The 27906-nt window shown below is 49.9% G+C and overlaps 2 protein-coding genes and 1 non-coding gene across 4 annotated transcripts in view; 2 read left to right on the top strand and 1 right to left on the bottom strand.

Moving 5' to 3' along the window:
- LOC142821626 (zinc finger protein RFP-like) overlaps positions 1 to 27906 on the top strand; it is a 394289-nt gene that overhangs the window by 121876 nt on the left and 244507 nt on the right. The gene's annotated exons all lie outside the window — the stretch shown is intronic.
- On the top strand, positions 2560 to 17106 carry LOC142821614 (uncharacterized). Its single transcript, XM_075913153.1, has 4 exons — positions 2560 to 4269; positions 6284 to 6484; positions 9968 to 10168; positions 11505 to 17106. The coding sequence occupies exons 2-4, from the start codon at positions 6298 to 6300 to the stop codon at positions 12776 to 12778; spliced, it is 1662 nt and encodes a 553-aa protein (XP_075769268.1). The 5' UTR covers positions 2560 to 4269; positions 6284 to 6297; the 3' UTR covers positions 12779 to 17106.
- TRNAK-UUU (transfer RNA lysine (anticodon UUU)) lies at positions 23824 to 23928 on the bottom strand. The gene is made up of 2 exons: positions 23892 to 23928; positions 23824 to 23859 (listed from the first exon to the last, which is right to left on the bottom strand). It is a non-coding gene; the product is annotated as a tRNA-Lys (tRNA).

Below are 27906 nucleotides of genomic sequence, written 5' to 3'. Positions count from 1 at the left end.
TCAGTGGGGTAGCCCTGGCAACAGGGCAGGTCGGTGTGAGGAGCAAGGGGAGATTTTTTGGCCAAGAGCCTGTTGGGAAGGGATTTCTCAGGGGCTGTACCAGGGTTTGTTGTGACACTGGGAGCAGCCCAAGGCCAGGAGAGGGGCAGAGCCAAGTGTGAGACCCTGGTGTGTCCAGGGAACGGGGGAGGGGGCATCTGTCTGGCACAGGAAGCTCCAGACACCAGACAAGCCACTGTGGAGCATAAGACTCTGTTGGCTGCTCCCCTCCTCCAGCTGCCCTTGAAGAGGAGCTGGGCCCCAAAGCCTCTTATCAGTGTGAGCTCTGGGGGAGGAAAGGACAAGCCAGGGCAGGAAGAAATTTCTCTCTCCCAAGCTCAGACGCTGGGGGTGGGGCAGGGAGTGAAGAGGATAGCGGGGGGAGGGTTAGGCACAAACTGAGAGATCTGCAGCTGGTGGGCTGGTGCTACAGGACACACCAAGCTGGTTCACCAGAGGCTCCTCTATTCCCTGGGCCAGGCAGGAGCGCACCGTGTGCATGTCCGGCTGGTGTGTTCGCCCTGTGAGTAACTTTCATTCCCTTCTCTGGGCCAGTAAATCATTGGTGATGGTGCCATAGGACTAGCTACAGGCGCTGGGTTTGCTTTCAGCCCGGAGGTGCCAGTGATTTGGGGCAAACGCTCCTTTGGGACGGGCAGAAACCAGAGTGTTGTGGGGCTTTGGGAGGGAGCAGGCTATCTGTCACTCAGGGTGTCCTGCTGGGGTGGGGGCAGAGTTCCTTCAAATTTGTTTCCATATATGTGTGGAATAAATGTTGTTCTATGCAATAAGGCAGGTGCAGATGTGCACCACTCAGACACAGGCAGCTGGCTGTGGGGACTCTGCTAATCAGCCGGGCAGCACCTGAATTGCTCCTGAGTGGCTGCCCAAGCGCTCAGCTTACAGGGAACACTGGTGGGGGGGCCCATGAACAGCCCCAGCCCATGTCCTCCCCCGCCAGCCAGAGCACGTGGAAAGTCTGAGGCTCCCCTCAACTGCCCCTGTGGTTCTTACCCCATTCACGTCACAGTAAGAGCTGTCTGGGCAGCGGGGGATCCATGGACCCTACATCTGTCCTAGGCAGAGCCAGGGCAGCTTTTGATCCCCCCCCCACTTCCAGGGGGATGGTCCTGTGACGGTCCCAGCTGTATTGGCACCTCAGGGCTTCTCCTCTCTGTGCAGGGCTCCAGCTTCTGGCCAGGGTGGGGGGCAGAGCCCAGGGGGAATGGGGAGGGGCAGGGGGAACTGGGGAGAAAGAGGCCAGGCCAGACCTGCCCACAGTCAACAGTGGGAGGGGCCCTTGGCCTCCTGTTCTGGGGCCCCCGAGGGGGATGGGCAAAGGCAGAGGTGGCTCCTTGTGACAGGAGTATCCCGTATCCGTGGGAACACTGCACCCCTGCCCTAGGGGCTGGTGACAGGTGGAGGAGGGGCAGCAGCACATGGGGCTGAGAATGGGAATGTCCCAGCCACCAGGACCACCCAGCCCTGGAGGAAAAGCTGGAGAGAGGCAGGAGGGGAACTGACAGACCCCTCCCCTATTCCAGTCTGTGTCCCTGGGCTAGTCGGAGGGGAGAGGAGCCGCACCGGGGTGGGAAGGTCCCGGCTCCCAGCGCACTGCCAGGGGCTGCCGGGCCGGGAACAGGAGAAGCAGCAAAGGGGGGGGGGGGCAGGTGTGATCCCAGCCCCCAGCAGCAACAGGCCGGCAGAGAATCACGGGGGGGGCGGTTCCTACAGCCGGGGGGGGGGGGGTCAATCCGACTGCACAGGAACCCAGAGGAGCTGGAGCCATCGCCCCGCAGCTCCATGGCCCGCGGGGGGGAGCAGCCCGGCAGCCAGGGACACGCGTGGGGCAGAGCCCAGGAGCCGGGCGGAGCAGCCAGGGACTTGCCGGGAAGAGGGGGCGTGGCCAGGAAGCTCCCGGTCTGACCTAAGCCCTGGCGCTGGACTCCCAGCGGAGTCACTGAACCTCTGCGCATGCGCGATCTCATCAGGCCCCTCCATTCAGTACGGCCGGGGCCGGGTTTTCGTGCTTCCCCGCCCGTCACTCCCGGCCCGCAGCAGCGTCTGACTCCGCGAGCGAGCAGAGGGAGTCAGTGAACTTCTCTGTGATCACTGCGCATGCGCCGCGCGTCCTCAGGCAGGCCTTGGTGCCCTTATTCGCCGCGCTGCTTCGGGGGAGCGAGGAGCAGAGTGAGGTGGGCGGGGCTCTGCGTTGCCGGGAGGGCGGGGCTGCTTGTTTGTTTGTTTCCCTCTGCGGCGCCTCATTGGCTCCCGTGCGCTCCCTCTGCTCCCGGCAGCTGGGAGAGCCCTGCGGTGCGCATGTGCGAGCTTTGCGGACGGGCCTATGGCTGCCGGGGGCCTCGCTCCTGACCCGCCCCCTCCTCCCCCGCCCACGTGTCTGTGGAGCGGCCCCTGCTGGGTGCGCGGCTGCGCCTTCGTTCCGGTGGGGGGAGGAGGGTTGTGGGGCGGGGCCTCAGTGGGAGGGGTTTGTGGGAGGGGCTCACACAGGCGGGAGGGGGGAGTTGGCCAGCTGGGGTGCGGCTTGTGGGAGTTGGGGGAGGGGCACAGCTGGGCTGGGGTCAGGGCTGTGACCCCCCTTCCTGTGCTGCCTGTGAGGGGCTGCTCCAGCCGGGCGGGTGCCTCAGACCAGCTCGCTGCTGCCTCTCTGTGGCTGAATGTTGCACATTCAACGCAGGGCCTGTTGGCCCGTCTGTCTCTGGCTGTCGGTGCTTCCAGACGCTCACGCTTGACACAAGCCGAGAGGCCGAAGATTGTGGCCGAGTTTCAGCACCTGCGGCAGTTCCTGGAGGAACAAGAGCGACTCCTGTTGGCCCAGCTGCAGAAGCTGAATGAGCAGATTGGGAGGCTCCAGGCTGACACTGTCAGGAAACTCTCTGCGCAGATTTCCCATCTCAGCGAGTGGATCAGTGAGGTGGAGGGGAAGTGTCAGAAGCCAGGGAGTGAATTCCTGCAGGTGAGACTGAGAGAGCAACATCCCCAGCTCCCCACACAAGGACGATAGGCTCCTGAATAACAAGCGCTGGAGTCCAGCCGTCAGATCTGGGTGTAACTCAGTGGGCGCATTGATGCCATGCGAGTGACCCTTGTGCTTTGCAGAGTCACAGGCACAGAGCTATTAGAGATGGCAAAGCCCCATTCGCTCAGGGGATCCATGGCCCTGGGGCCAGGGCAGGGCCCCTTGTTCCCATGTTTGCAAAATCCCTTCCTTGTGTGTGCCCAGTGCAGCTGAGATTCTTTTCTCACTCTTTTCTCTAGGACTTAAGAAACAGCTTGAGCAGGTAGGTGGCTCACACTCCTGTCATACTGCACAGCGCAGGGAAAGAGCTTGGAGCTGATGTTGGCACCACATCTCCCCAGGGCTCTACAGCCAGATGTTGGATAGAAATGTCTCTGACTCACTTAATTCTGAGGATCTCACCCTTGCACAGCAGACTCTGGAATCCCCCATTCAGGGGCACAGTCTGACTTCAGATATTTCCTAGAGCTGTCACCTCCCTGGGGACTGGCTGCCTCGGGACTGTGGGGCTGGAATATGGGTCTGTCACTGCTGGGCACTGGGCACATTCAGCCCAGGGCAAGGAGTGAAGGATTGGCCATCAAGACTCAATAATAAAGGTATTAGAAACTATTGAATCTGGCCTCTGAAGCCAACCTTCCCCTGCCTCGATTCCCACATGGAGAATGACGGCCACATCATGCTGCTCTTCTTAGAGACACTGAGCGAACAGACCCAACTGCTTGCAAATAGAGCCAGGGGTTTGCAAACTCTAAACCTCCCGTTGGTGTCAAGGGATCAAAATAGGTAAAGTTAATGTCATAACAACGTGTTCCCCCAGCGCAGCTCTAGGTTATGAGGAGAGGTGGTAAGTGACAGAGAAACCAGGTGGGAGGGGATGAGGAGGAAAAAGTAAATCTCACTTTCAGTTTGTGTCTCCTGGAGCGTGAATGAGGCTGCAGAGATGTTGGCTCCGTTGCTGGGAGGTGCCCAAGCGAGAGAGGACACGGAAGGTTTCAGACCTTTTCATACTAAACACTTGTGTGTGTGTCTGTCTGGTCTCTGATACAAGTGAAATGCAGAGTTCAGTGTGAGGACATTGTTATATAGAGGAGAGCCTGGAATTTCACCTCTCTTATCCCTTCCCCCACCAGATACTCTGCCCTCTGCACTGGAGAGAGCAAGAGGAAAATCCCTGGGAGCGTTCAGACAAGGTGAGTTTGCAGGTGGAGATTCTTTAAATGAGAAAATTCCAGTGAAAACATCTTCATGGGATTGTCATTGAAGTTACCAACCAGACCCAGTGACCATGGTGAGCACAGCCCTAAATCTCACCTACTGATCAGTGAGGAGCCCCAGGGGCACTGCATGGGGATCTGCAGACACTTTGAGAATCACTGATCTACAGAGTGTGATGCTAAAGGGGTGAAGTTCAATCTCACAACGGACGGCACCCTTCAGGCTAGGATTTCACTGCTCAGTTTCAATCTGGGGTTGGTTTCAAACAATAAAAAGGCTGAGAGCTGTCTGGCTTCCACGGTATCAGTTTGTTCATGGCGAGAAACTGCTGGATCCCCAAGGGCTCTACAGTCTAGAGCAGGCATGGGCAAAATACAGCCCAGGGGCCGTATCTAGCTCGCCAGGCCATCGGATCTGGCCCACTGATGCTTGGTGACTCATGGGCTTCTTCCGTGCTTCCCACTTCCCACCTGCAAGCCACTAAAAGCGAAGGCGAGCCTGGAGGTGAAGCGGGAAGGCATCAGGGACTGCTTCCACCCCCAAGACAATCTCATTGGCTGGTTTCTGGCCAGAAAGGAAGCAATGTGCCCCCTCCCCTCTGGCTCATAGTTATTCACACACCCACATGGCCCCGCAGCCTTTGCAAGGATTAGGCAGGCTCCCTGCCTGCCTCAGAGAGGTGCTTGGCTGCTGGTCGGGAGTCACTCTGGTAAGTCTCCTGGCTAAAGCCTGCATCTGGCACCCCAACCTCTCTCTGCCCCCCACTCCACATATCCAAACTCTTTGTTCTCTTCCTGCATTCAAGTATGCAAAAAGCTCTTCATGGTCAGAAACCCTCAGCCCCTTATTTGTCCACTCAGCTGGTTCTCTAAATTAACTTTTCTTTAAATATCTCTTGATGTGTTCATATCAACACTGGGCGACTTTCTAGAAAACATGCTGTGGGGGAACAGAGCTCTGTGCCTGGGTAGCTGGACTAAGTGTAATGAGTGTGATGGCGCGTTGGGGTCCCCTGCCTCCTGCACCCCCGAAAGGGCACGAACAGACTCCACCAGCCGGTAGAACAGAGGGAGTTTATTGCCTCTCCAGAATACAGCACAGCCCAGATATCACCAGGTTACAGGACAGGCCTAGGATGCCTCAGCCCCCCTTGATATGGGGGGGGTCCGGCTTCTATACCCCCCAGCTTGTTGCTGAGGCTGCTTTCTCCATGCTCCCAGACAGAAACTAAACTAACTCTCCTCCAGCCCTGCCCCCCAGCCAGGGCAGCATCCACCTTCCTTGTTCCTCTCCATGGGGGGTAGCTGGTCAGACAGGTTGAGATACCCTTTTTGCATAGTGACTCATCGCCTGTCTTGCTCGGTGCTGCTAGAGACAGTGGCCAGTGAGTTAGCAAGTTCCCCCCCACTACTTCACAGGCTTGTGCCACAGAGGGTACAGACTTCATATCCTAGGAACACCATCCTGTGCAACCCACTGGCAGGTATATCTAAGCCTTTACCACACAGATGAAAAATAGTCCAGGTTCTTTGTTAAGGATAGGGGAATATGGTCCCTTATACCACCCCCTTTCTTTAGGGGCATGGTACACAGCACAATAGCTGCTATTAAAGATGGAGCACTGGAGAGCAAACAACAGATCCTGTAGGATCTGATCTGGTTGAAAAAGGTCTGTCCTACCACACTGGCCAGGTAGCAGGCTATTGTTATATACCAGTATGGGGTTGTAGATGTGTCTGGTGCTGGGAACTATAAAGAGGGAATTATTGTACCAGGCGCTGCTCTCTGGATACGGACTAAAGTTTAAGGAGACAATAGAGGCATTACTAATGCCAAACAAAGGTCTGTGACCAAGAGAGACATTGATAATATTCCCCCAGCAATTTAATGTCTCCTGGTGAGTATAATTATTTTGGTGTGAGTAAATTTTGGTGTGGAAAGGATTAAAGCCCTTTTTGAAATGTCTCCGATTCTCTTTTTCCCCGACAGGCTGCAGAACACCCATGTCTGACTCCAGCTCAGCCCCTGGCCTGCAGAGGCGGGGACAGGAAATGGCCATGTTGGAGCCAGTGACCTTCAAAGACGTGGCTGTGTATTTCTCTGAGGCGGAATGGTCTCTGCTGGACCCGAGCCAGAGAGCCCTCCACAGGGATGTGATGCAGGAGAATTATGAGGCTGTGAGCTGGCTGGGTGAGGATTCCTGTCCCCTTGGGTAACAGAAGCTGGGTGGGTTCTGGAGCAGCTGGGTTGGGTTTGATTCAGGGTCCCTCATTGCCTGAACCCCCAATATCAGCAGTATCTGCCCCAGTAATCCTGGCTCCTGTGTGAGAGGAGGTTCAGTGACATAATAGTGGTGCTGCTCTTCCCACAGCCAAGGTCTCATTGTGGTTCCAGCCATCTTGCCCATGTTGTGCCTTGGCCAGAGGTGTCAGTGGAAGGGCCCAGGCAGGAACGGCAGGTATCAGAGTTGTGGGGCTGGGTGCAGCTGCTCTTAGTGTCTGCAGAGTCCCCTTGTGCTTGTGCCGCAGAGGGGACAGACTGCATGCGTAAGGATAGCTTCTGATGCCATTAATTCATGAATTTTAAGGTCTTATCCTGCAAACACTCAGCACATGTGTTTAATAATATGCATCTGAATACTCATATTAACTTCACTTCATCTCTGTTGTGGAGAGAGTTTATAAAGTCTGTGTCAGATGAGAGTACCAAAGTTTGGGCTGCAAATCAATGCATGAAGACTAAGGATTATAAATACTGCAGCCCAAATTAAATTAAACCTATCTCCATGTTCAGGCAGATGAATATGTGGCTTGTTAGCAGAAACATTGGGTGCTGAGAACTGAATCCCATTGTTGCAGGCAAGATAATGTAACTGAAGCCAGATATTGAGAAAAATAAATATGGCTTTCCGATCTAACTCATGTGTGGTGTTTATGGAATATCTAGACTCAGCGTTTGCCCAAAACTTCACATTCCAGCATGTGTGTCACCAGCAACAGAGCCTGGGCAGAATTGGGGTGTGGAGAGGATTAAAGCCCTTTTTGTAATGTCTCCAATTCCCCTTCTCCCCCTGTGTCAGCCGATGGTCAGGGCAGTGTGTGTGTGTGTGTGTGTGTGTGTGTGTGTGTGTGTGTGTGTTACACCCGAGTCTTCAACTGCTGGGACACAAGGCCCCGTCGCAGTGGGCAGTCTACGAGAGACTGACGGGCACCCCGAGGAGTTTAACGTCCATGTCTTTGTCCGCTAGGATCGGGATCCCTTCGCGGAGGGCAGCCAACAGGCTGACAGATGCCCCAGAGTTTATAGGAAGAGCTTATTACATCTCAGATATTAACTGCTAGGATACAGGATCCCTTCGCAGCGGGCAGCCCTAGGGAAGACTGAGAGATGCCCCTACAGATCTGTCAAATGACCCAGCTCTTCCTATATCTGTCCCTTATGACTGGCTGAAGTTCTTTTAAATTGTGCTTGGTTCTATTACAGCAACTGAAGGAGTCAGGTTACAGCTTAAACAGTTTCAGGTTTATTAAAGAGGCTTATAAATCATATGGTTACAATGGCTATTGCTCTATTTCTTAACTGCTAGTAATAACAGATCTTATGGTTACACAGGAAGAAGGAAGATAGAAATTAGAAATAATGGTACCAAGTGACAGCTTAATCTTTAAAGAGCTCTATTCTATGCATGCACTAAAACAAAAGGACACATACGGGTACAATTTTTACCCCCTCCTGCATTGCTCGGTCCCAGCGTGTCAGGCCAGGATCGGTCCCTCAATTCCTCGGAAAGACGAAATACGAGGTGGGCGTCCCTGTGGACCTCGGGAGGTCAATCTCCTAACCCGACCAGCAGATAGATGGTAGATTGATGCTCAAAGTGAGTGTGCTGCTGGACTCATCTTTATACCCATGGGGTCACGTATTTCTCTTTCTTATCTGTGATGCCAAATGGTGCTGGTCCGTCTTTGTGACACCAGTTCTTACAAGGAAGTTGTGAACTAAATTTAAACTTGTAAGAGAGAGAACTAAATTGGGAGAACTGGGCATTCTTTTCTCAGTGGGAGATTCCTCTCCCAGGGACAACTGTGTGTGATCGTATCAATATAGGTGTCAGCCAGGGCAGTTCTCACAGCTTCGAGGTCAGCTTATTGCCTTAATCGTTCTTTCTCATATCTATGTTTTCAGCTTACCCAGGGTCAGATGAGCCGGCATATCCTGGCCTCGCATCGAGGCTTCAAAGGCTATGCTGATTTTATTGCTTCTCTCTGCCCTGCATTCTCCAGGCACTTCAGAGGGGCAAACAAGATGGATGTGACAGGGGGGGCCTGTCTGGCTACATTCCACCTCCTAATACGACACACCAGTCCCAGGAATGCAAGATGGTGGTGTGCCAGCACCTCTAGCCCACCTTGGAGGAATCTAAAAGTACCCAATGGCCTGATTAGAGGGCTTGGGGTCGAGGAATTGGCTGGGATCTTTTCCCAGCGCTGTATATCGAATGTGTGCAGAGGAAATGGCTGCATTAACCAAGCATCTGACAACACACATTATTATACAAAAGGCAATTATTACAATCAAAATAACCAAAACAGTGGTTATGATAGAATGTAAGAAAGGAGTTAAGAAGAGTCCCAGCTGTTAGGCTAACCAACTTAGCCATGAGAATTCTCCATCTTTAGTTACAGCATGTAACATTTTAACTGCATCTTTTATGGCAGACACATCCTGTTCAATCTGCCCTGACTGATTTACATAGAAACAGCAAGACTGATTAATTACAGCACAGACTCCTCCTTGTTGAGCCAAAATTGCATCTAATGCTATCCTATTTTGCAGGGCAAAGCAGGCCACTGATTGGACCTGCTCGTTGAGCAGGCCTAGGGCATCTGCAGTGTGGTTGAAAGCTATTTCTAGTTGCCCTGACACATTTACTATGGCTTGTTCAAGTTCAGTTACACCAAGGCAGAAATGCACGGGTAAATCGATGAAAACCTATGGGGCGTCTCACAAGAGGGGTAATAGTAAATTTCCTCTTGGATCGATGCAGGAAGCTTCCAAGGTTTGTAATACCTGGAGCTGTAATGTGTGGGTGTACTGTTAATCCTCCAGGCACCGCATGTCCTAGGGAACACCATCCTGTCCAACCCACTGGCAGGTATTTCTAAGTCTTTACCTCACAGATGAAAAATAGTCCAGGTTCTTTGTTAAGGATAGGGGAATATGGTACCTTATACTACCCCCTTCCCATGGGCCTTTCTTTAGGGGCATGGTACACAGCACAACAGCTGCTATTAATGATGGAGCACTGGAAAGCGAACTACAGATCCTGTAGGATCCGATCTGGTCAAAAAAGGTCTGCCCTAGCACACTGGCCAGGTAGCAGGCTATTGTTATATACCAGTGTGGGGTTGTAGATGTGTCTGGTGCTGGGAACTATAAAAAGGGAATTATTGTACCAGGCGCTGCTCTCTGGATACGGACTAAAGTTTAAGGAGACAATAGAGGCATTACTAATGCCAAACGAAGGTCTGTGACCAGGGGAGACATTGATAATATTCCCCCAGCAATTTAATGTCTCCTGTTGAGTATAATTATTTTGGTGTGAGTAAATTTTGGTGTGGAAAGGATTAAAGCCCTTTTTGAAATGTCTCCGATTCTCCTTTTCCCTGACAGGCTGCAGAACACCCATGTCTGACTCCAGCTCAGCCCCTGGCCTGCAGAGGCGGGGACAGGAAATGGCCGTGGCAGAGCTGGTGAGCTTCGAGGAGGTGGCTGTGTATTTCTCTGGGGAGGAATGGGCCCTGCTGGACCCGGGCCAGAGAGCCCTCTACAGGGATGTGATGCAGGAGAATTACGAGGCTGTGAGCTGGCTGGGTGAGGATTCCTGTCCCCTTGGGTAACAGAAGCTGGGTGGGCTCTGGAGCAGCTGGGTTGGGTTTGGTTCAGGGTCCCTCATTGCCCGAACCCCCAGTATCAGCAGTATCTGCCCCAGTAATCCTGGCTCCTGTGTGAGAGGAGATTTAGTGACATAATAGTGATGCTGCTCTTCCCACAGCCAAGGTCTCATTGTGGTTCCAGCCATCTTGCCCATGTTGTGCCTTGGCCAGATGTGTCAGTGGAAGGGTCCAGGCAGGAACAGCATGTATCAGAGTTGTGGGGCTGAGTGCAGCTGCTCTTATTGTCCACAGGGTCTCCTTGAGCTATTGTGCTGAGCCCTTAGAAGGAAGGTACCAACTCAGAGTCCTTCCCTGCCTCTGGTAGATTCTGTGTAAGCCAGAGAGGCACCAAATGGCAGGCCCAACTGGCCACAAGAGGAGGGCTGCTGCTGCTGGCAGAGTAGAACCAAGGCTGCAAAAGGGGAGCTGAGCTGCAGGAGCATCTACGAGCAGCAGAGAAGCATCCCATCCCATCTCCACCTTGGCTGGCCACAGGAGCAGACCAACACTGCCCTGGCTGTCTGCAGGACCGACCGCTGTTGTGGGCAGGTGACAGGGCCCACCATGGCACAGTCAGTCAGGATCAGGAGTGTGGACCATAGGCAGGGCCTGAAGTGGACAGCCAAGGATTCATTTTCCTGATCAGAGAATTCCCCTGCCTCCTTCTGGCTCAAGTAGAGCATCTGAGCCCAAGAGCACGGCAAGTCCAGCCCCCAGCTAAGAGCTTTATGGGAAGAGCCCCTAGGGCTCTAGAGCTCTGCTGGATCCTTTCCCTCCCAGACCTAGAGACCTGACATGCGTCAGCTCAAATCTGAGTCCTAGCTAGAGGCATCTGTCAGTCCTGAAAGTCTTAGAGCTCTCCCCTTATGAGCAGTGTCTTCCTGTCCTGCCCAAGTATGCAACAGGCCCTAAGGGAGACTGAGTTGTATCCTGCAGAGTGCAGCAGAGCGCTCAGTTCCCCATGGGAGTCAGCTGGGCTATTCCCAACATGGTTGTGGGTGGGAGGAGGATGGAATTAGTGAGTCCTGGGATGTTGTACCAGCCAGAGACCAGAGATCAAGTCTGACTGGCCCTTCAGCCTGTCTTCAACTCCAGTTTGAGAGTGCTGCATGGGGAAAGAGTTATGGGGGTGAAGGGGATGAACTCAGCTCATGATTATTGAATCTTTCCAGCCATTCTTTGGGTTTGTCCTGCAATTTCTGTTCACCATTCAGAATTTTTCTTTCAGCTCAGCTCAAGGAATGACTCCCGTGTGGTTTCTCTCTCTATCCCAGCAGGTGATGGGATGCTAAATGAGAACAGTGAGAGGAACCTTCAGGAGGAAGGACCTGAACAAATGGCTCCATGTGGGGTGTTAGTGGAAAGATGTGAAGAGTATGTTTCTCAGAGTCCTGAACAAGAAGAGACTTGTGAGAGTCAGCATAGTCTACAAAGGCAGCAGGGAAACCATCTAGGAGCAGGACAGGATAAATCCAGTCACAGGAGCAGAAGGTTGAAAACAAACACAGAAACTGTTCAAAAGAAAATCCATCAACATTCACCTTGTTCTTGCAGTGACTGTGCAACTCTTATTAAACATGGAAGAGCCCAAACAGGAGAGAAACCCTTCAGCTGCTCTAACTGTGGGAAAAGCGTCAGTCACAAGTCACAACTTGTTATCCATAAGAGAGACCACACAGGGGAGAAACCCTTGAGCTGCTCTGACTGTGGGAAAAGCTTCAATCACAAGTCACAACTTGTTATCCATAAGAGAGACCACACAGGGGAGAAACCCTTAAGCTGCTCTGACTGTGGGAAAAGATTCAATCACCGGTCAGAACTTGTTAGACATAAAAGAGTTCACACGGGAGAGAAACCCTTCAGCTGCTCTGACTGTGGGAAAAGCTTCAGTCGGCAGTCATACCTTGTTATCCATAGGAGAGTTCACACGGGAGAGAAACCCTTCAGCTGCTCTGACTGTGGGAAAAGCTTCAATCGGCGGTCAAACCTCGTTACCCATAGGAGAACCCACACAGGAGAGAAACCCTTCAGCTGCTCTGACTGTGGGAAAAGCTTCAGTGACAAGTCACAGCTTGTTATCCATAGGAGAGCCCACACAGGAGAGAAACCCTTCAGCTGCTTTGACTGTGGGAAAAGCTTCCGTCACAGGTCATACCTTGTTATCCATAGGAGAGCCCACACAGGAGAGAAACCCTTCAATTGCTCTGACTGTGGGAAAAGATTCAGTGACCGGTCACAGCTTGTTATGCATAGGAGAGTTCACACGGGAGAGAAACCCTTCAGCTGCTCTGATTGTGGGAAAAACTTCAGTCAGAGCTCAACCCTTGTTAGCCATAGGAGAGCCCACACAGGAGAGAAACCCTTCAGTTGCTCTGACTGTGGGAAAAGCTTCAGTCACAGGTCACATCTTGTTAGACATGTGAGAGCCCACACAGGGGAGAAACCCTTCAGCTGCTCTGACTGTGGGAAAAGCTTCAGTCAGACCTCAATCCTTGTTAGACATAGGAAAACCCATATGAAAGAAGCTATTCACCTACACTCACACTAGGAAATGCTGCAGTCAGAGGTCACACCTTGTTATCTATGAGAACTCTCACAGGAGAGAAATCCTTTAACTGCTCTGACTTTGGGAAATGCTATACCTAGAGGTCAAGCCTTGTTGCATATAATTGATCCCACACAGGTAAGAAACCCTATAGTGGGGGTGAGCAAAATTTTCTCTGTTGGCAGACTCCAGCCTTCCTAAGACATTGATCCTGTCCACAAGGCAGTGCCAGGCCCCACCTCCAAATGAAGATGTACTGAGGGGGAAGGAGCTAATCCCCACCCCATCTTCATGCCTTGTAGCCACTAGGGAGGAGGTAGCGCTAGGCTGAGTCTTTGCCACCCAACCTGAGGCCGGCACTAGAGGCACTGAGCCACTGCACTGCTGGCCTCAAGGTCCTCATGGCCATGTCAGGGGTGCCTCTGGTGCTTTTTCTTGGCTGCGTGGCTGCAGCAGCACCTCTAGCCCTGGACTGAATGGGTGCAGTAGTGGTGCCGCTGGTGTCCAGGGCTGGTCCTAGTCTGTGTGGTTGCTGCTGCAGCAGAAGAGCCTCCCTCCGGGGTGACCAGGACAGTGTGGCTGGAGATGTTGCTGCAAGGGGGCCCAAAGCCAGGTAATATTTGCTTTCCTTCCCAGACACTCCCTCCCAATCTCCTCAATTCCCTTTCCCCCAGCAGCCAGCACTCCGAACTTACACTGACACCCTCCTTTTTTCTTGCACTCTCTCTCTACTGGCCACACACTGCACCTTCCCCTAGGCCAGACACCTGCCTGCTTCTGCATCCCAGATCCTTCTTCAAGACCCCAACCCTTTCTTGAGGCCCCTGTCACTTTATTGGATTTTAAGGTGTGCATACTCACCTTAAGATCTTTGCTGTACTCACGGGAAACTGTTTGCCCCAAATTTGGTACAGAGTGGGCCATGCGAGGTGTCAAATGCAAGCTGATATTGTGCTGATTCTATGTGTGGTATTCATGTACTTTTTGGATTTTGTATGGGGAGTTATGACTATGGGCTCTGCTGATGCTGCATATGGACTGCCTGTCATGAGGAAGGAATGTCCAATGACTTACTATGCTAATCAGTATGGCTCCAAGGACAATGGTTCTCAGGGTGGCCTATGCACATCTGAGGAATGCGTGTGGAAAGCTGCAAAGCAGCCAGGGCACAATGGCTGCTGGCATATGAAACAGGTCACTTGACCATGTCACTAGCTCCAGCTTGGGAGACACCAGAAATGAATATCAAATGCCATGAGGGAGGCTCCATCTTGTCTTCAGTCTTGCTACTTATCCCAGATGCATCCTTACTAAGGACAGAGACACGGGAAGGATTGCTGACCCATCCTGACATACGATGTATGCCAAAGACTTTTATGCTAGCAGTTTGTAACATCTCCACTAAGATCCTGCATCAAGAACTTGCTGATTGATGTATACAATGTATTCTCTTTAAGGGTATGTCTACACTACCCTGCTAGTTCGAACTAGCGGGGGTAATGTAGTCATCCGCAGTTGAAATGAAGCCCGGGATTTGAATTTCCTGGGCTTTATTTGCATGAAGCCAGCCGGCGCCATTTTTAAATGCCGGCTAGTTCGAACCCCGTGCCGTGCGGCTACACGTGGCACGGAGTAGCTAGTTCGGATTAGGCTGGGATATTAAAATGGTTTTGTCTGTCTTGAACCCTAAAGCTAGCATGTGTTTATTCCATGACAGTTCTGATGCCGTGACTCAGATCCCCACACATCCTGTTTTTCGCTTGGGAAAAACCATAGGCCACTCCCTAACTAACTCTGGGCACCGCAAGCAAGGTGAGAGTTTTTTAAATTCCTACTTTGAGAATCAGTAGAGGGCTTCCAGTTGGCTTCATGTGCTTGGTGGAATTGCTGGATCCGAACTTTTAAACTCAGGTCAGTTCAAAACCAGTGTGCCTGCTTAAAAAAACCCAGTTCTGTCAGGAATTTGGAAATAAGAACGTTCTGGATGGAGAGTCTGGTATATAAGTCCGGTTGTTAAATCATGCGTTTGTTGAGTGTGTGAATGTATCTGACTGAGTTTGTGATTCCTGAGAAATGAGCATTGAGTCTTGTCTCCCTGGGATAGACTCCTAGGGCATCCGTTAGCCACCGTGGCTGCCTGCTGCGAAGGAGCAAGCAGCTCTAGCAGTTGAAGTCTTGGATGGTATGAGGTCTCAGTGGTGACTAACCCCATTTACCCCTCCCTATCTTGAGCTACATCCCATTACCGGGGGGTCAGGATCACCTCAGTGACAGAAATTGCGAGATGATGCCTGGGTAGTGATGGGTCAGGATCATCTTGGCGACAGAAATCGCGGGATGATGCCTGGACGGTGCAGACTTCCCCACTAGTGGACCTGTGTTTCCCAGTGTAAATGAGGTAATAGGTACTGGACAGTCAAAGGAGATTCCCGTTCCCCCTTAAGGGGACTCCAGCATATTATATGTATGTGCATTGCTCTCCTAAAACTTGCAAGTTTCTGGGTAAGTGGGATATGTACACATAAAATGATTCATCTAGACAGTTTCTGGTGAAAGGTACTTTTAATATAGGTAAAATAGTGCACTTAAAGGGTGCCTTGGAATCCAGAGGATCTAAGATACCCCAGGTTCAATGGGATGCCTTTTTCAATTGGTATGAGGAGGTGTCCAAAAGGAAAACTGAATCTCAAATTAGGAGTATAAAAGACTCACAAAAAACAAAAATAAAAAAAATCTTAAATTACATTTAAAACAAATCAAGAAAAATTGGCTACTCCTTGAAATCCAATCTGCAGTGGTATAAGAAAACGTCCAGGCACTTAAATAAATCCTGGGTAAGGAGTCTAAAGGACTCCCCCCCAAAATTAAATTGAAATCTTTTAAAACAATCAAATTGAAATATTTGGCTACAGACACTTTGTTAAATCTACTAAAAAAAATGAGAGATAAGAAATGCTATTAACACTTAACTGGTTAACTGCATAAAAGAATGGAATATATACATTGTACATTTATTGTAAGAGCTGCACCCTTAAAGGTTAAATTAACTTTGATAGGTGCTACACATGCAAACCACTAGTTCGAACTTAATTCGAACTAATGGAGCACTTAATTCGAACTAGGTAAACGTCATTCTACGAGGACTAACGCCTAGTTCGAATTAAGTAGTTCGAATCAAGGGCTGTGTAGCCACTTAATCCGAACTAGTGGGAGGCTAGCCTTCCCTGGCTTGCCCTGGTGGCCACTCTGGGCTCCGCCAGGGAAACTTGTCTGCCCCCCTCCCGGCCCCAGAGCCCTTAGAGGGGCAGGGCCTGGCTACGGTGCCCGTGACAGGTGCAAGCCTGCCAGCACCCAGCCAGCAGACCCTGCACCTGGCACGGCATGAGCCAGCCACCTGCTGCCACCCAGCCCTCCACCTCTTCCCAGGACCAGGCTGGCAGCTCCCGGGAGCCTGCCCGGGACTGCAAAAGGTGGGCACCCACCTGGTCTAGTGCAGACATCATGGACCTCATCGAGGTTTGGGGGAAAGCCTCCAATGTACACGACCTCCGCACTAGGCACAGGCAAGTGGCCATCTAGGACAGGATAGCTGCCAGCCTGGCCACCCAGGAGCAGGTTTGCATGAAAATCAAGATGGTCGAGTGAGACCCCCAACCTTGAGCCCTGATCTTAGAACATAAAAACATAAGAATGGCCGCACTGGGTGAGACCAAAGGTCCATCTAGCCCAGTAGCCTGTCCGCCGACAGCGACCAACACTAGGTACCCTGGAGGGGATGGACCGAAGACAATGACCAAGCCATTTGTCTCGTGCCATCCATCTCCTGCCTTCCACAAACAGAGGCCAGGGACACCATTTCTACCCCCTGGCTAATACCACTCCATAGACCCAGCTTCCATGAGTTGATCTAACTTCTCTTTAAACGCTGTTATAATTCTAGCCTTCACAGCTTCCTGCAGCAAGGAGTTCCACAGGTTGACTATTTGCTTTGTGAAGAAGAACTTTCTGTTATTAGTTTGAAGCCTGCTACCCATTCATTTCTTTTGGTGTCCTCTAGTCCTTCTATTATGGGAACTAATGAAGAACTTTTCTTTATGCACCCTCTCCACACCACTCATGCTTTTATAGACCTCCATCATATCCCCCCTCAGTCTCCTCTTTTCTAAGCTGAAAAGTCCCAGTCTCTTTAGCCTCTCTTCATATGGGACATGTTCCAAACCCCTGATCATTTTAGTTGCCCTCCCCTCTCCCACCCTCTCTCTTCCTCTCTCCCACCTCCTTTTCCCAGTCTCCCCGAGTTTTGTTCAATAAAGAGAGTTTCTATTTTTGAACACACGTGCCCTTTATTTTGTACATCAGGAAGGGGGGCTAGGGAGGGGTAAGTGGAAGGAGGTGAGGGAGGAATGGAGTACGAGCCCCCGATGGGGAGGACTGGTGTGGCTCTGCGGGCTCCTCGGGGTGGAAGCTCTCCTGCAGCCCCCCGATTGACACCCCCCCAGATGGCAGCCTGCGGCAAGTGCAGCCGGGCTGATGGCCGAGTGCTGTGATGTGCCGAGTGTGGGCACTCAGGGCACTCCAAGCCAGGACTGCTTTGCAAGCAGGGAACCCCTGAGAACTGTCTGTCCGGGGTGGGGGTTGGGTCCCTTTAAGCACAGCCCTCGGCTAGCCTGAGACTGGAGCTCCACACTCTCAGGCCTAACCTGATGCCCTGCCGGCACTGCTTCCAGCCATCCTTAACCTCGGTTCAGGGTCCACTCAATGTGGACATGATAGTTCGAATTAGCAAAATGCTAATTCGAACTAGTTTTTAGGTCTAGATGCACTAGTTTGAATTAGCTTAGTTCGAATTAACTAATTCGAATTAAGTTAGTTCAAATTAGTGCTGTAGTGTAGACTTACCCTAAGAAAACAAATCATACACTTTTGGCTTGCTTTCAGATCCAAGGTTGTATGAATAACAAACTGCCTGTTTATTTCAGAAAAATGTGGGGCCCGCTGTCCCCCATAAGTAAGCTTGTAACATTGTATATGATTCTTTTCCAGAAAAAAAATCTTTTTGATTGCTGGAATAATAACTAGCAAATGCCTTGTTTTTAAAAAAAGAGTTTCTAGCAGTAAATTCTCTCATCATAATAATTTGAAGCTTCACACGTTAAAAACCCTAATCAGCAGTACAAGAGAGAAACTAAAACATGCCACCTTTAACTTAATAATTGAACAATAAAGTAATCCACTCAAATCCTCTAAAACTAGTGTGCAAAACAGAAGCATACCATTGAGTAACAGCAGGCTAATCAAAATTAGCAAAGACATCTGTAAAGTATTCTAAAATATAATGTGCCACCCCCACGGAAGTAGAAATATTTTCTTTGTCTTGCAAAACATCAAAAAGCACTGGTACCAGGTTAAAAAAAAAAGCAACAACCATGGTTCTCTGTCATGACATAATGTTGTTTTTGTGGTGTTTTGTATTGTTTTAATGTTTTGCAAATGCGTATAGAATATTGTTTTTAAATAAAAAATATTTTAAGTAAAGCAAAAGTGTAACTTTAAACAAAACAAAATTAATAATTGGGCCCAATCAATTGGCAACTCAAAATTTAGTAAAAAATAATAGTGTAAAAATTGTTTAAGTAAAAGAATGTTAACAATGTCTCCACTGCTCCTGCTACTCTTATGGAGCTGAAGGAAAAAAGCAAAATTTGCACAGTGAAAAGGAGGTTTGAAAGTGGGGTACCAATTCCCTTCCACTGGGTTTGCTTTGCTTAAATTGCCATACTAAAGAAATATTTAGCTTTTGCAACTTGACACTAATTATAAAAGTGGTTTAGCCAGAGATGACAAAGAATCTATAAGTAACACAACACGGGCAAGTGAGACATCAAAATATTTAAATACAGCGAGGAAACTAGTAACCCCACCATTGCAATAATGGCCACTTGCCCTGCTATTTGTTGGTGTCGGACACCATAAAAAAATCATTAGATTAAATGATCTTTTGCTCACCTTTCTTAACCTTAAAGCTTGTAGATAAGATTCCCTTGTTCTCTTAAGTGCACTAACTTGCGCCTGCATTTTACTTAAAGGACTGTCTGCCAATATTTATACTGACTCCCGATATGCCTTTGGCATTGTCCATAATTGTAGACAGTTGTGAAAGCAACGTCTTACCTTTGCTGGTTCCCCATTTACAATAGCTATTATGTAAATGTACTTCTTTGTGTTTTCCTTTACCCTCCTCCTTGTCTATTGTCAAGTGTCAAGCACACTTGGCCCCCTCTGACAAAGTTACCTATAAAAATGCCTTTGCTGATCAATCAGCAAAGAATGCAGCCCTTTCTGGCCCTCAGGCTCCTAAACATGTTCTTGTCTGCCCTTCTGTAGCCCAGCCTATGTAGGTGTCCCTCACAGAACTGACTGGGCTACACGGCAAGGCACCTGAGACTGAAAAAGCAGACTGGCTGCGGCGGGGCTTCTTGTTGCACCCTGACTCGCTCCGGCCACCTGGTTGTGTCTCAAGCTATCCTGCTCTACCTTGCTCGTGTGCCCCACTCGGTGGCCCACATGAGCAAAGGGGGGACGACTGCAGCAGTGAAGCAGGATTGGTTCGCCCCGCATTTTCCTGCTGTGGCGGCACAGTACTGCAGTACTTGCTCTATCTGTTTATTTCATAACATTGGACAAAGGGTAAAAACTAAAATTGCAACACCCCCTTAACCCCTCCCCCCACTGTGGGGGACCCTTTGTGAATTTACAAATGGATTTTGTACAAATGCCTAAATCTTGTGGATATAAGTACATTCTTGTAATCATTAATATGTTTTCGGGGTGGGTAGAAGCTTATCCTTATAAACATGCTGATGCTACTATGGTTGCCAAGAAACTCCTCAGAGAATTAATCCCCCGGTTCGGAGTGCCTCTTTCTTTAGACAGTAACCGGGGAACTCATTTCACAGTAGTTCAAAAGGTATGTGCTGCTCTAGGAATCCAACAGCATTTACACTGTGCATACCATCCACAGTCCAGTGGAGCGGTAGAAAGAAAAAACTCTGACCTAAAGACCAAATTAGCTAAAATCTGTGAGGACTCTGACCGTAATTGGCCAGATGCATTACCTTTGGCCTTAATGTATATTGGGGTACAGGGAATAGGAAACATGGGTTATCTCCCCACAAAATGTTAACCGATAGACCTATGAGATTATTACACACCCTGCCTAGAGCACTGCATCAATTTGATCTACATATAATAGATGATGTTATGTTAAGTTACTGTAAAGCCTTAATGAAATGTGTAGGGTCTATTCACACTCAGGCCAAGAAAGCCCTTCTTGAACCTGCATCAGAGCCATGTCATCTTTTAAAGCCTGGAGTCTGGGTTTACATCAAGGCACACCAACAGAATAATGCCCTCCAATCTCACTGGAAAGGGTCTTACCAAGTCCCACTCACACTGCTGTAAAATGTGAAGGACTCCAGAGCTGGGTACATGCATCGCACTGCAAAAAGGAACCTCCCCTGGCTGATCTACATCCGTTCTCAGCTACTGCACCTCCAATTGCAGCACAATCAGTTACACATTCTACAGAAACAGAGTCTCCACGATATAACTTAAGATCACGAAGGAAAGAGGATTTAATAATCCCCACGATTGAATTGTTTGGTACAAGATTTGTCGTTTTCATGATTTGGGGAATTATAGGAGTTTGTTATTGGATATATATATATATATATATATACTCCACGCGCAGGGCCAGGTAGGGAGGCAGAGAGAGCTTCAAAGTCTCAATGCAGGGATGAGACTATGGTGTAGGGAAGAGGGGTTTGGATTTATTAGGAACTGGGGACACTTTTGGGAGAGGGGGAGCCTATACAGGAAAGATGGGTTCCGCCTAAACCAGGGTGGAACCAGACTTCTGGCACTAAACATTAAAAAGGCCGTAGAGGAGTTTTTAAACTAAGAGATGAGGGAAAGCCGATTGGTGTGGAGATGCACGTAAATCAGATGGAGACTTCTCTTAGAGGAGAATCCGTTGATAGAGATTCTCTAAGCTGTAGTCAGAAAGAGAGGAGGGGAGAGGACAAACCATGGGCCAGAGTAGACAAGCAACTGCATATAAAGGAATCCAATGCATCAGGGAAGGGCAAACAAATAAGTAGTGGCAAATTTTTAAAGTGCTTCTACACAAATGCCAGGAGTCTGACTAATAAGATGGGTGAACTAGAATTCCTTGTATTAAAGGAGGAGATTGACATAACAGGCATCAGTGAAACCTGGTGGAATGAGGAAAATCTGTGGGACACAATCATACCGGGGTAGAAAATATATTGGAAAGATAGAGCAGGCCAGGTGGATGGTGGAGTGGCACTGTCTGTGAAAGATAATGTAGAATCAAATGAAATAAAAATATTAAATGAAGCAATAGGTTTTATAGAATCACTATGGATAGTAATTCCATGCTCCAATAATAAGAAATTAGCAGTAGGGATATGTTATCGACCACTTGAACAGGACAGCGATACTGACATTGAAATGCTGAGGGAGATTAGAGAGGCTACCAAAATAAAGAAGTCTATAATAATGGGGGATTTTAATTATCCCCAAATTGACTGGATACATGTCACCTCAGGAAGAGAAGCTAAGATAAAATTTCTCAATGTCTTAAATGACTGCTTCTTGGGGCAGCTGGTACAGGAACCCAGAAAGGGAGAGGCAATTCTCGATTTAGTCCTGAGTGGAGTGCAGGATCAGGTCCAGAGGATAACCATTACAGGACCGCTTGGGAATAGTGACCATAACATAACAACATTTAACATTCCTGTGGTGGGAAGAACACCTCAGCAGTCCAGCACCCTGGTATTTAATTTCAAAAAGAGGAATTACACAAAAATGAGGAGGTTAATTAAACAGAAATTAAAAGGCACAGTGACTAGAGCCAAATCCCTGCAAGCTGCATGGAAACTTGTTAAACACACCATAATAGAGGCCCAACTTAAATGTATACCCCAAATTAAAAAAACATAGCAAGAAACCTAAAAAAGAGTCACTGTGGCTTAACCACCATGTAAAAGAAGCAGTGAGGGACAAAAAGGCATCTTTTAAGAAGTGGAAGTCCAATCCTAGTGAGAGAAATAGAAAGGAACATAAACACTGTCAAATCAAGTGTAAAACTGTAATAAGAAAAGCAAAAAAAGATTTTGAGGAACAGCTAGCCAAAAACTCAAAAAGAAATAACAGAATGTTTTTTAAGTACATTAGAAGCAGGAAACCTCATAAAAAACCTGTGGGTCCCCTAGATGATCGAGATATAAAAGGAGCAATCAAGGACCATGAAGCCATTGCGGAGAAACTAAATTATTTCTTTGCTTCAGTCTTCACAGCTGAGGAAGTTAGGGAAATTTCCAAATCTGCACCGTCCTTTGTGGGTGATGAATCTTAGGAACTGTCCCGGATTGAAGTGTCATTAGAGGAGGTTTTGGAACAAATAGAAAAACTTAATGTTAACAAATCTCCGGGATTGGATGGCATTCATCCAAGGGTTCTAAAAGAACTCAAATGGGAAATTGCTGAACTATTATCTGTGGTTTGTAACCCATCCTTTATATCGGCTTCTGTACCTGATGACTGGAAGGTAGCTAATATGACACCAATATTTAAAAAGGGCTCTAGAGACGATCCTGGCAATTACAGACTGGTAAGTCTAACTTCAGTACCGGGCAAATTAGTCTCAGGGCATCCCAGGGAGGCTCCTTGCATCCCAGGAGAAGAAGGGGGCTCTGGGTGGAAGGAAACAAGAAAAGCTGGTCCCAGTGGGCATGGGCATGGGCTCCAGTTTGGCCCAGATGAGTCAGGGGTGTCTTGTGTAGGTCCCATGGTGTAAGGGGCAGCACTCAGGACTCTGAATCCTAAATCTCTGTGAGACCTGCTGTGGCTGGGCTGGTTGCTACAAACCTCTCAAAACCCATCTTCTTCGGCTTCCTTTCCTGTGGGTTCCCTAGAGAGGAATTTGTGCCTCCTGCTGTGAGTCTGAAAACACCTGTCCCCCTGGTAGCTTTGTCTGGCAGTCTGTGAGGGGCTGGGGCTCTGGAGATGCAGGCTCAGGCCTACATGTGGCTGGAGACAGCAACAGAAAGTCCCAAGAGCAGAAAGCTGAAAATTCAGCATCAAATGTGCCCCGTGCTGTGGGCCTGTAAGGTGACCTTAACAATACAGTGCTATTTTGGGGTACTAAGTCATCTGTAATATCTATTTTTTGGGGCATGAAGGCATCTTTAACGTCCATCCTGCATGTTAACAGAGTCCCATTATTTTGAAATACAATGGGCTCGCTAGTCCAACATCCCTGTAAACCTCATTCCATGAGGCGTAAGGGACATTTCAGAATAGCAGGTTATTTCAAAATGTGGTGCTGTGTAAACAGCAAAGTGTTTTTCAAAATAAGATCAAAATGACAACTTCTGTAGCTCAAATTGGTTACCATATGTCCACCCTCTGTCTACGCCAAACCCTAAACTTAAAATAAGATGCTACATCAGGGCTCTGTCTACACTACAGAGACAACGCTTTAGTCCGGAGAACACATCTGCTCTTCCACAAAATTTTTCAGAAGAGCAGACATGCTTTTTTGGCATCTCTGTGAACTTCATTTTATGAAGAAGAAGGGATGTTGCAAAAAAGGTTTTTTTTCCCCAAATTTGGCCCAGTGTAGACAGGCCAAATGTCAGAAAAGCCTTTTCCAAAAAAAGAAGCAGAAAAAGCTATGCAAATTGGAGTTCACAATTTGCATAGCTTTTTCCAGAAGAACAGTGTAGTGTAGACATAGCTTGCGTGTTGCACAGCACTGGTAGGAGACATGGAGGGACAAAAGGGTCTATCGGCACCTGCAGCCTTTCAGAACAACCCCCGTCCCAACCCCCCAGTACTAGCCCTTTCCTCCACCCTTACTGGGGTCTGCTGGGAATTGCCTGGATGCCAGCCCACCCCTGTGTCAGCCTAAGGATTGACTGGTCTGTAAAAGCTGCATCCTGGAAATAAGGAAGCAGCTAAAGTGACTCTGGTGGGACTTGAACCCACAACCTTTGAATGTCTAGCTGGGCTCACATTAACCATTACACCTTAAAAATCCAATGTGCTTTCCATTGCACCACAGAGCCTGATAGACTGCTGGGGTTGATATCTCCAGTCTCTGATTTGCAGCATGGCAACTGCTGGGGGAAAAGAAAGGGGATCCAGGTCTGTCTCTTTTTGGAGAGGAGGTAGGAAGAGGGCCACTGAGCCCCCAACAGTGAAAACTAGGAACAAACTGCAGTTGGAGAATGTGGGCATTGATCACACTGCCTTTTACACACAAAGCAAGGGGTCTCTGCCTTGAGCTAATTCCCTGGCCTATTAATACCTCTCCTGCCCCACCCACCTCGTTGCAGACCCCATGACGTCTCTGTGGTGGCCTGAGGCTCCTTTCTGAAAGAGCCACTTGTGGGACTGACACCTGTGGGCCGGCTAGCTTGGAGGTTTAGAACGTGGTGCTCATATCACACAGATGCATCTTAAGAGCAAGCCCCTTGCACATGTACATTTATAGTACAGCATCAGAAAACAGGGCTTCTTGCACAAGAGTTATTCCTCTCCCTATGAGGAATAAGCCCTCTTGCGCAATAACTCATCCACAAGGAGGCAGTGTGGAGAGCCAACAGGGGTTTCTTGCTCAAGAAAGCCCTATGGCTAAAAGGGCCAACAGAGCTTTCCTGCGCAGGAGAACGTCCACACTGCCATGGGCGCTCTTGCAGAAAAGCACTTCTCTTGTGCAAAAGCACATGGGAGTGTGGACACACTGTTGTGCAAGACCTTTTGCACAAAACAGTTCTTGAGCAAGAAGTCTGCAGGGTAGATGTAGCCAGGGGGTGTCTGGGTTTGTTACCAGCACTGAGCTTTGTACAGCTGCCCAGGGAACATTGTGAAAAGCCAAAACCTTCCCGCTCTGGGTGTCCCTGGCCAGCCAGCGAGTGGCACAAAGGTTCCCTGAAGTGCTGACTTCAGGTGGATTGAAACAATTTTTTACAGCTCAGTTGAGGTGGTTAAGGGGATGAACTGCTAGTTTATTGTGCTCTGCACACATGGGTTCAAATCCCATCCTCATAGGGTGTTAATAGCCCTCTCTCTTGCTTCTCCCAGAAGTTCAGTGCTAGCCCCTCCTGTACCCCTGCCTGCCCCAGCCCCCTCCCACTGCAGCCTGGGGAAAGGGGAAATCTCCACAGAAACACTCCCACATGGGACCCTCAATCCCTTCTGTCCTCAAGGGGAAGCCTCATGTAACCCTTCTGCCAGGCCAAGTAAAGGGCCGTGTTCAGTATCTTGGGGTCTCCTCACAACACCGGCTCAAGCCCCCACCCAGTGACCTGGGAAATGTCACACACACCTCTGGGTGCCTCAAAGAGGCAATTCTTCCCCTCTTGCAAGCACAGAGCCTCAGTATAGCAGCAAACCTTTAATAACATGAGGTAACCGACATCAGCATTAAATTGGGAAAACACCACAACTCGGATTTACAGACCAAACATGAGCAAAGGCCCTCCCCCCAGCCACAAATCCTCCCAAAGTCCCAAAAGTCCAACACCCCAAGAGTCTCTTAAGTCCAGCAACCCAAAAGTATCTGCCCTGGGGTCAGTGCCGCCCCAGGGTTCAAAAGTTCACCCGGCAGGGTTTTACCATCCCAACCCAGAGGGGCAGGGATCGATACGCCTTACGTGGTCCGCCGATGGCTCCGCCTCTCCGTAGTGTTCTGCCGCCGCCGTCAATGTGAGTCACTCTGCCGCACTCCACCTGTCGTCCTGTGAGCCACCTCAGCTGCCCCATGAACTGTCCAGCTCCGTCAGCCATCTCAGTCCTGGTTGCTCCTGCTGCTGCTCCACTGGCTGTCTGCTGCGGCTCCTACCAGCCGCAGGTCGTCCCCACCAGCTGCTCTGCCGTCTGCCTGCACCCACCGGTGGTCCCAGCAAACGGCTCTACTGTCCGCCTGCGCTTGCTGGTTGTCCCCTGCAAGCTGCTCTGCTGGTAGCTTAGCGCCAGGCTCCCCTCAGCAACAGTGATTTCAGCTCTTCCATAGTATAGCGCCGGGCTCCCCACAACATACAGTGATTTCAGCTCTTCAGCTCATAACAGATGAGCCTCAATGCTAGTGCACCACTGACCCACAGTGAAGTTAACTCCACAGCTGACAACTAGACTCCTAATGGAATCCAAATTAGTTCTGATATTCCACAGTGGAGAGGGTGCAATTGGTGTTTAGGCCCTCAGACAGAGAGACGAGACGTCAAGGCCCAGGACTCGGAGCCAGCTACTGATACCCATGGAAAGCTGATTTTCAGAGGGGTGTGATCAGCCCTTCCTGTGTATCTGGCTTCTTCAAAGGGGCTTAATAAGGATCTAAAAGTTGAAGAGGGGCCATTTAGAAGGGTGAATTTCTGTCCCTAGCAGTGTTTTCTGTGTGTGCTGGTGGCCTAATGGACAAGGCACTGGCTTCCTAGGCCAGGGATTGTGGGCTCAAGTCCCACTTGGGGTGACAGTTCTCTCTCATTGACAAACAATTTGCCTTCCTTGGCTCTCTGAGACAGTTGGATCAGCCATGGTGGCTGTCTCTCTCTTTCTCTACAAAAACTGATCAGACCCCTCCCTAGCAAATGCTGGAGTGTTTGCTATTTGGTTTGGCAAACTGACAGACAGTCCCCAGGCCGTGAGCATGGTGCGGGTGAAGCCCATGGGGCAGTTTGCCTGGTGAGATTTGGCGGGTGGAGAAGCTGTGAAGCTCTGTGAGTGGATAAGGTCCCTTGCTGAGCTGTGCCCCCTGCCGTGTGTGTGACTCAAACTGTCCCTTGTCCCCTTTTATGTCTCTGTTGCGCTTCCAGCATCTTTCCTCAGGCACGTTCATCGGGCAAAGACTCCCCCCCCCCCCCCCAGTGATCTTGTATCTTCCTTTGTGCGGCTTAGCCGCAGACACAGCAGAAGGGTTTTCCTGCAGCCACCGGCCCCAGCCCCTCTCTCCAGGGAACTGTAGCCCCTCGGACCTGGCAGCTCCTCCCAGCATTCAGCAGGCACCAGGCTGAGAAGAAACCGTCTGACATGGTGCTGCCAGGGAGGAGCCTCACTGCTAGTGACTGTTCCTGTTCCTGTTCCAGGAGCGGAGCGAGTTTTGCCCTGGGCACCATTATTGAGAGCATGTGCACCTGTTTGTGTGTGAGCCCCCATGGTGCCCATTGGCTCCTGCTGGGGGGTGGAGGGTCCCCTGGTGCCATAGCTCCTCCTGGGGAGAGGTGGAGGGACCCCCGGTCCAGTATTTCCTGCTGTGGAGAAGTGGAGGTAGCCCATTCCCTATAGCTCCTGCCGGGGGGACCCTGACCCCTTATCTCCTGATGCGGTTTCAGTTTTTCCCTGGCAGATGCTCCAGACACAAGGGATGCCAGCGCACTGGCCCAGCCTTGGCCGGCAGTGATGGTTTTTACGCATACAGGGAAATGCCCCAGCTTCTCACCCTCACAGAGCTGCTGCCTCTCCGGGAGGCGGATGAACTGCAGGTGCGGGACAGCTCCCTGCCAGCAGGGACAGCAGCCAAGGCACCAAATATTGCTGGGTCTGCAGCCAGTGTTGGGAACTGGGCAGGGAACAGGAGGCTTTTGTGTCACACACGTCTCAGGTAGGACGGACCCTCACTGAGCCCAGACTGTGACTGGTCTTAGCCAGGAATGTGCCCGGGGCTGGTTTGTGTCACTCTAAGGCCGTGTCTACACTGGGTGTAAAAGCGACACTGCCGTGGTCGATGTTCCGGGCTCTAGGGAAGACCAGCTGATTGGAACTGAGCTGTGCAGAGTCTTGTAAAGGGAACCGCAACTTCTCTGTATATTTGCCGAATTTTATATGAGGGTTTATCAGAAGGGACGTTGTGGGCTCTGGAACAAGGTGGGTGGGACAGGAAAACTCTCTACAGACAGGGGAATTAGCTCAAGTGGCAGAGTGCTCGCTTCGCATGTGAGAGGCAGTGGGATTGATGCCAACATTCTCCAGTGATAAATGCCTCCAGCTTCCTTCTTTTCACAGGCAGAGCCAGCCAGGGGCTAAGTGCTTCCAGGGGCTCCTTCCCT

The sequence above is a fragment of the Pelodiscus sinensis genome, chromosome 31, assembly GCF_049634645.1.
Source record: "Pelodiscus sinensis isolate JC-2024 chromosome 31, ASM4963464v1, whole genome shotgun sequence".
Taxonomy (NCBI): domain Eukaryota; kingdom Metazoa; phylum Chordata; order Testudines; family Trionychidae; genus Pelodiscus; species Pelodiscus sinensis.
Note: the sequence above shows the minus strand (reverse complement) of the source record. Positions and strands in the feature narration are given on the sequence as shown.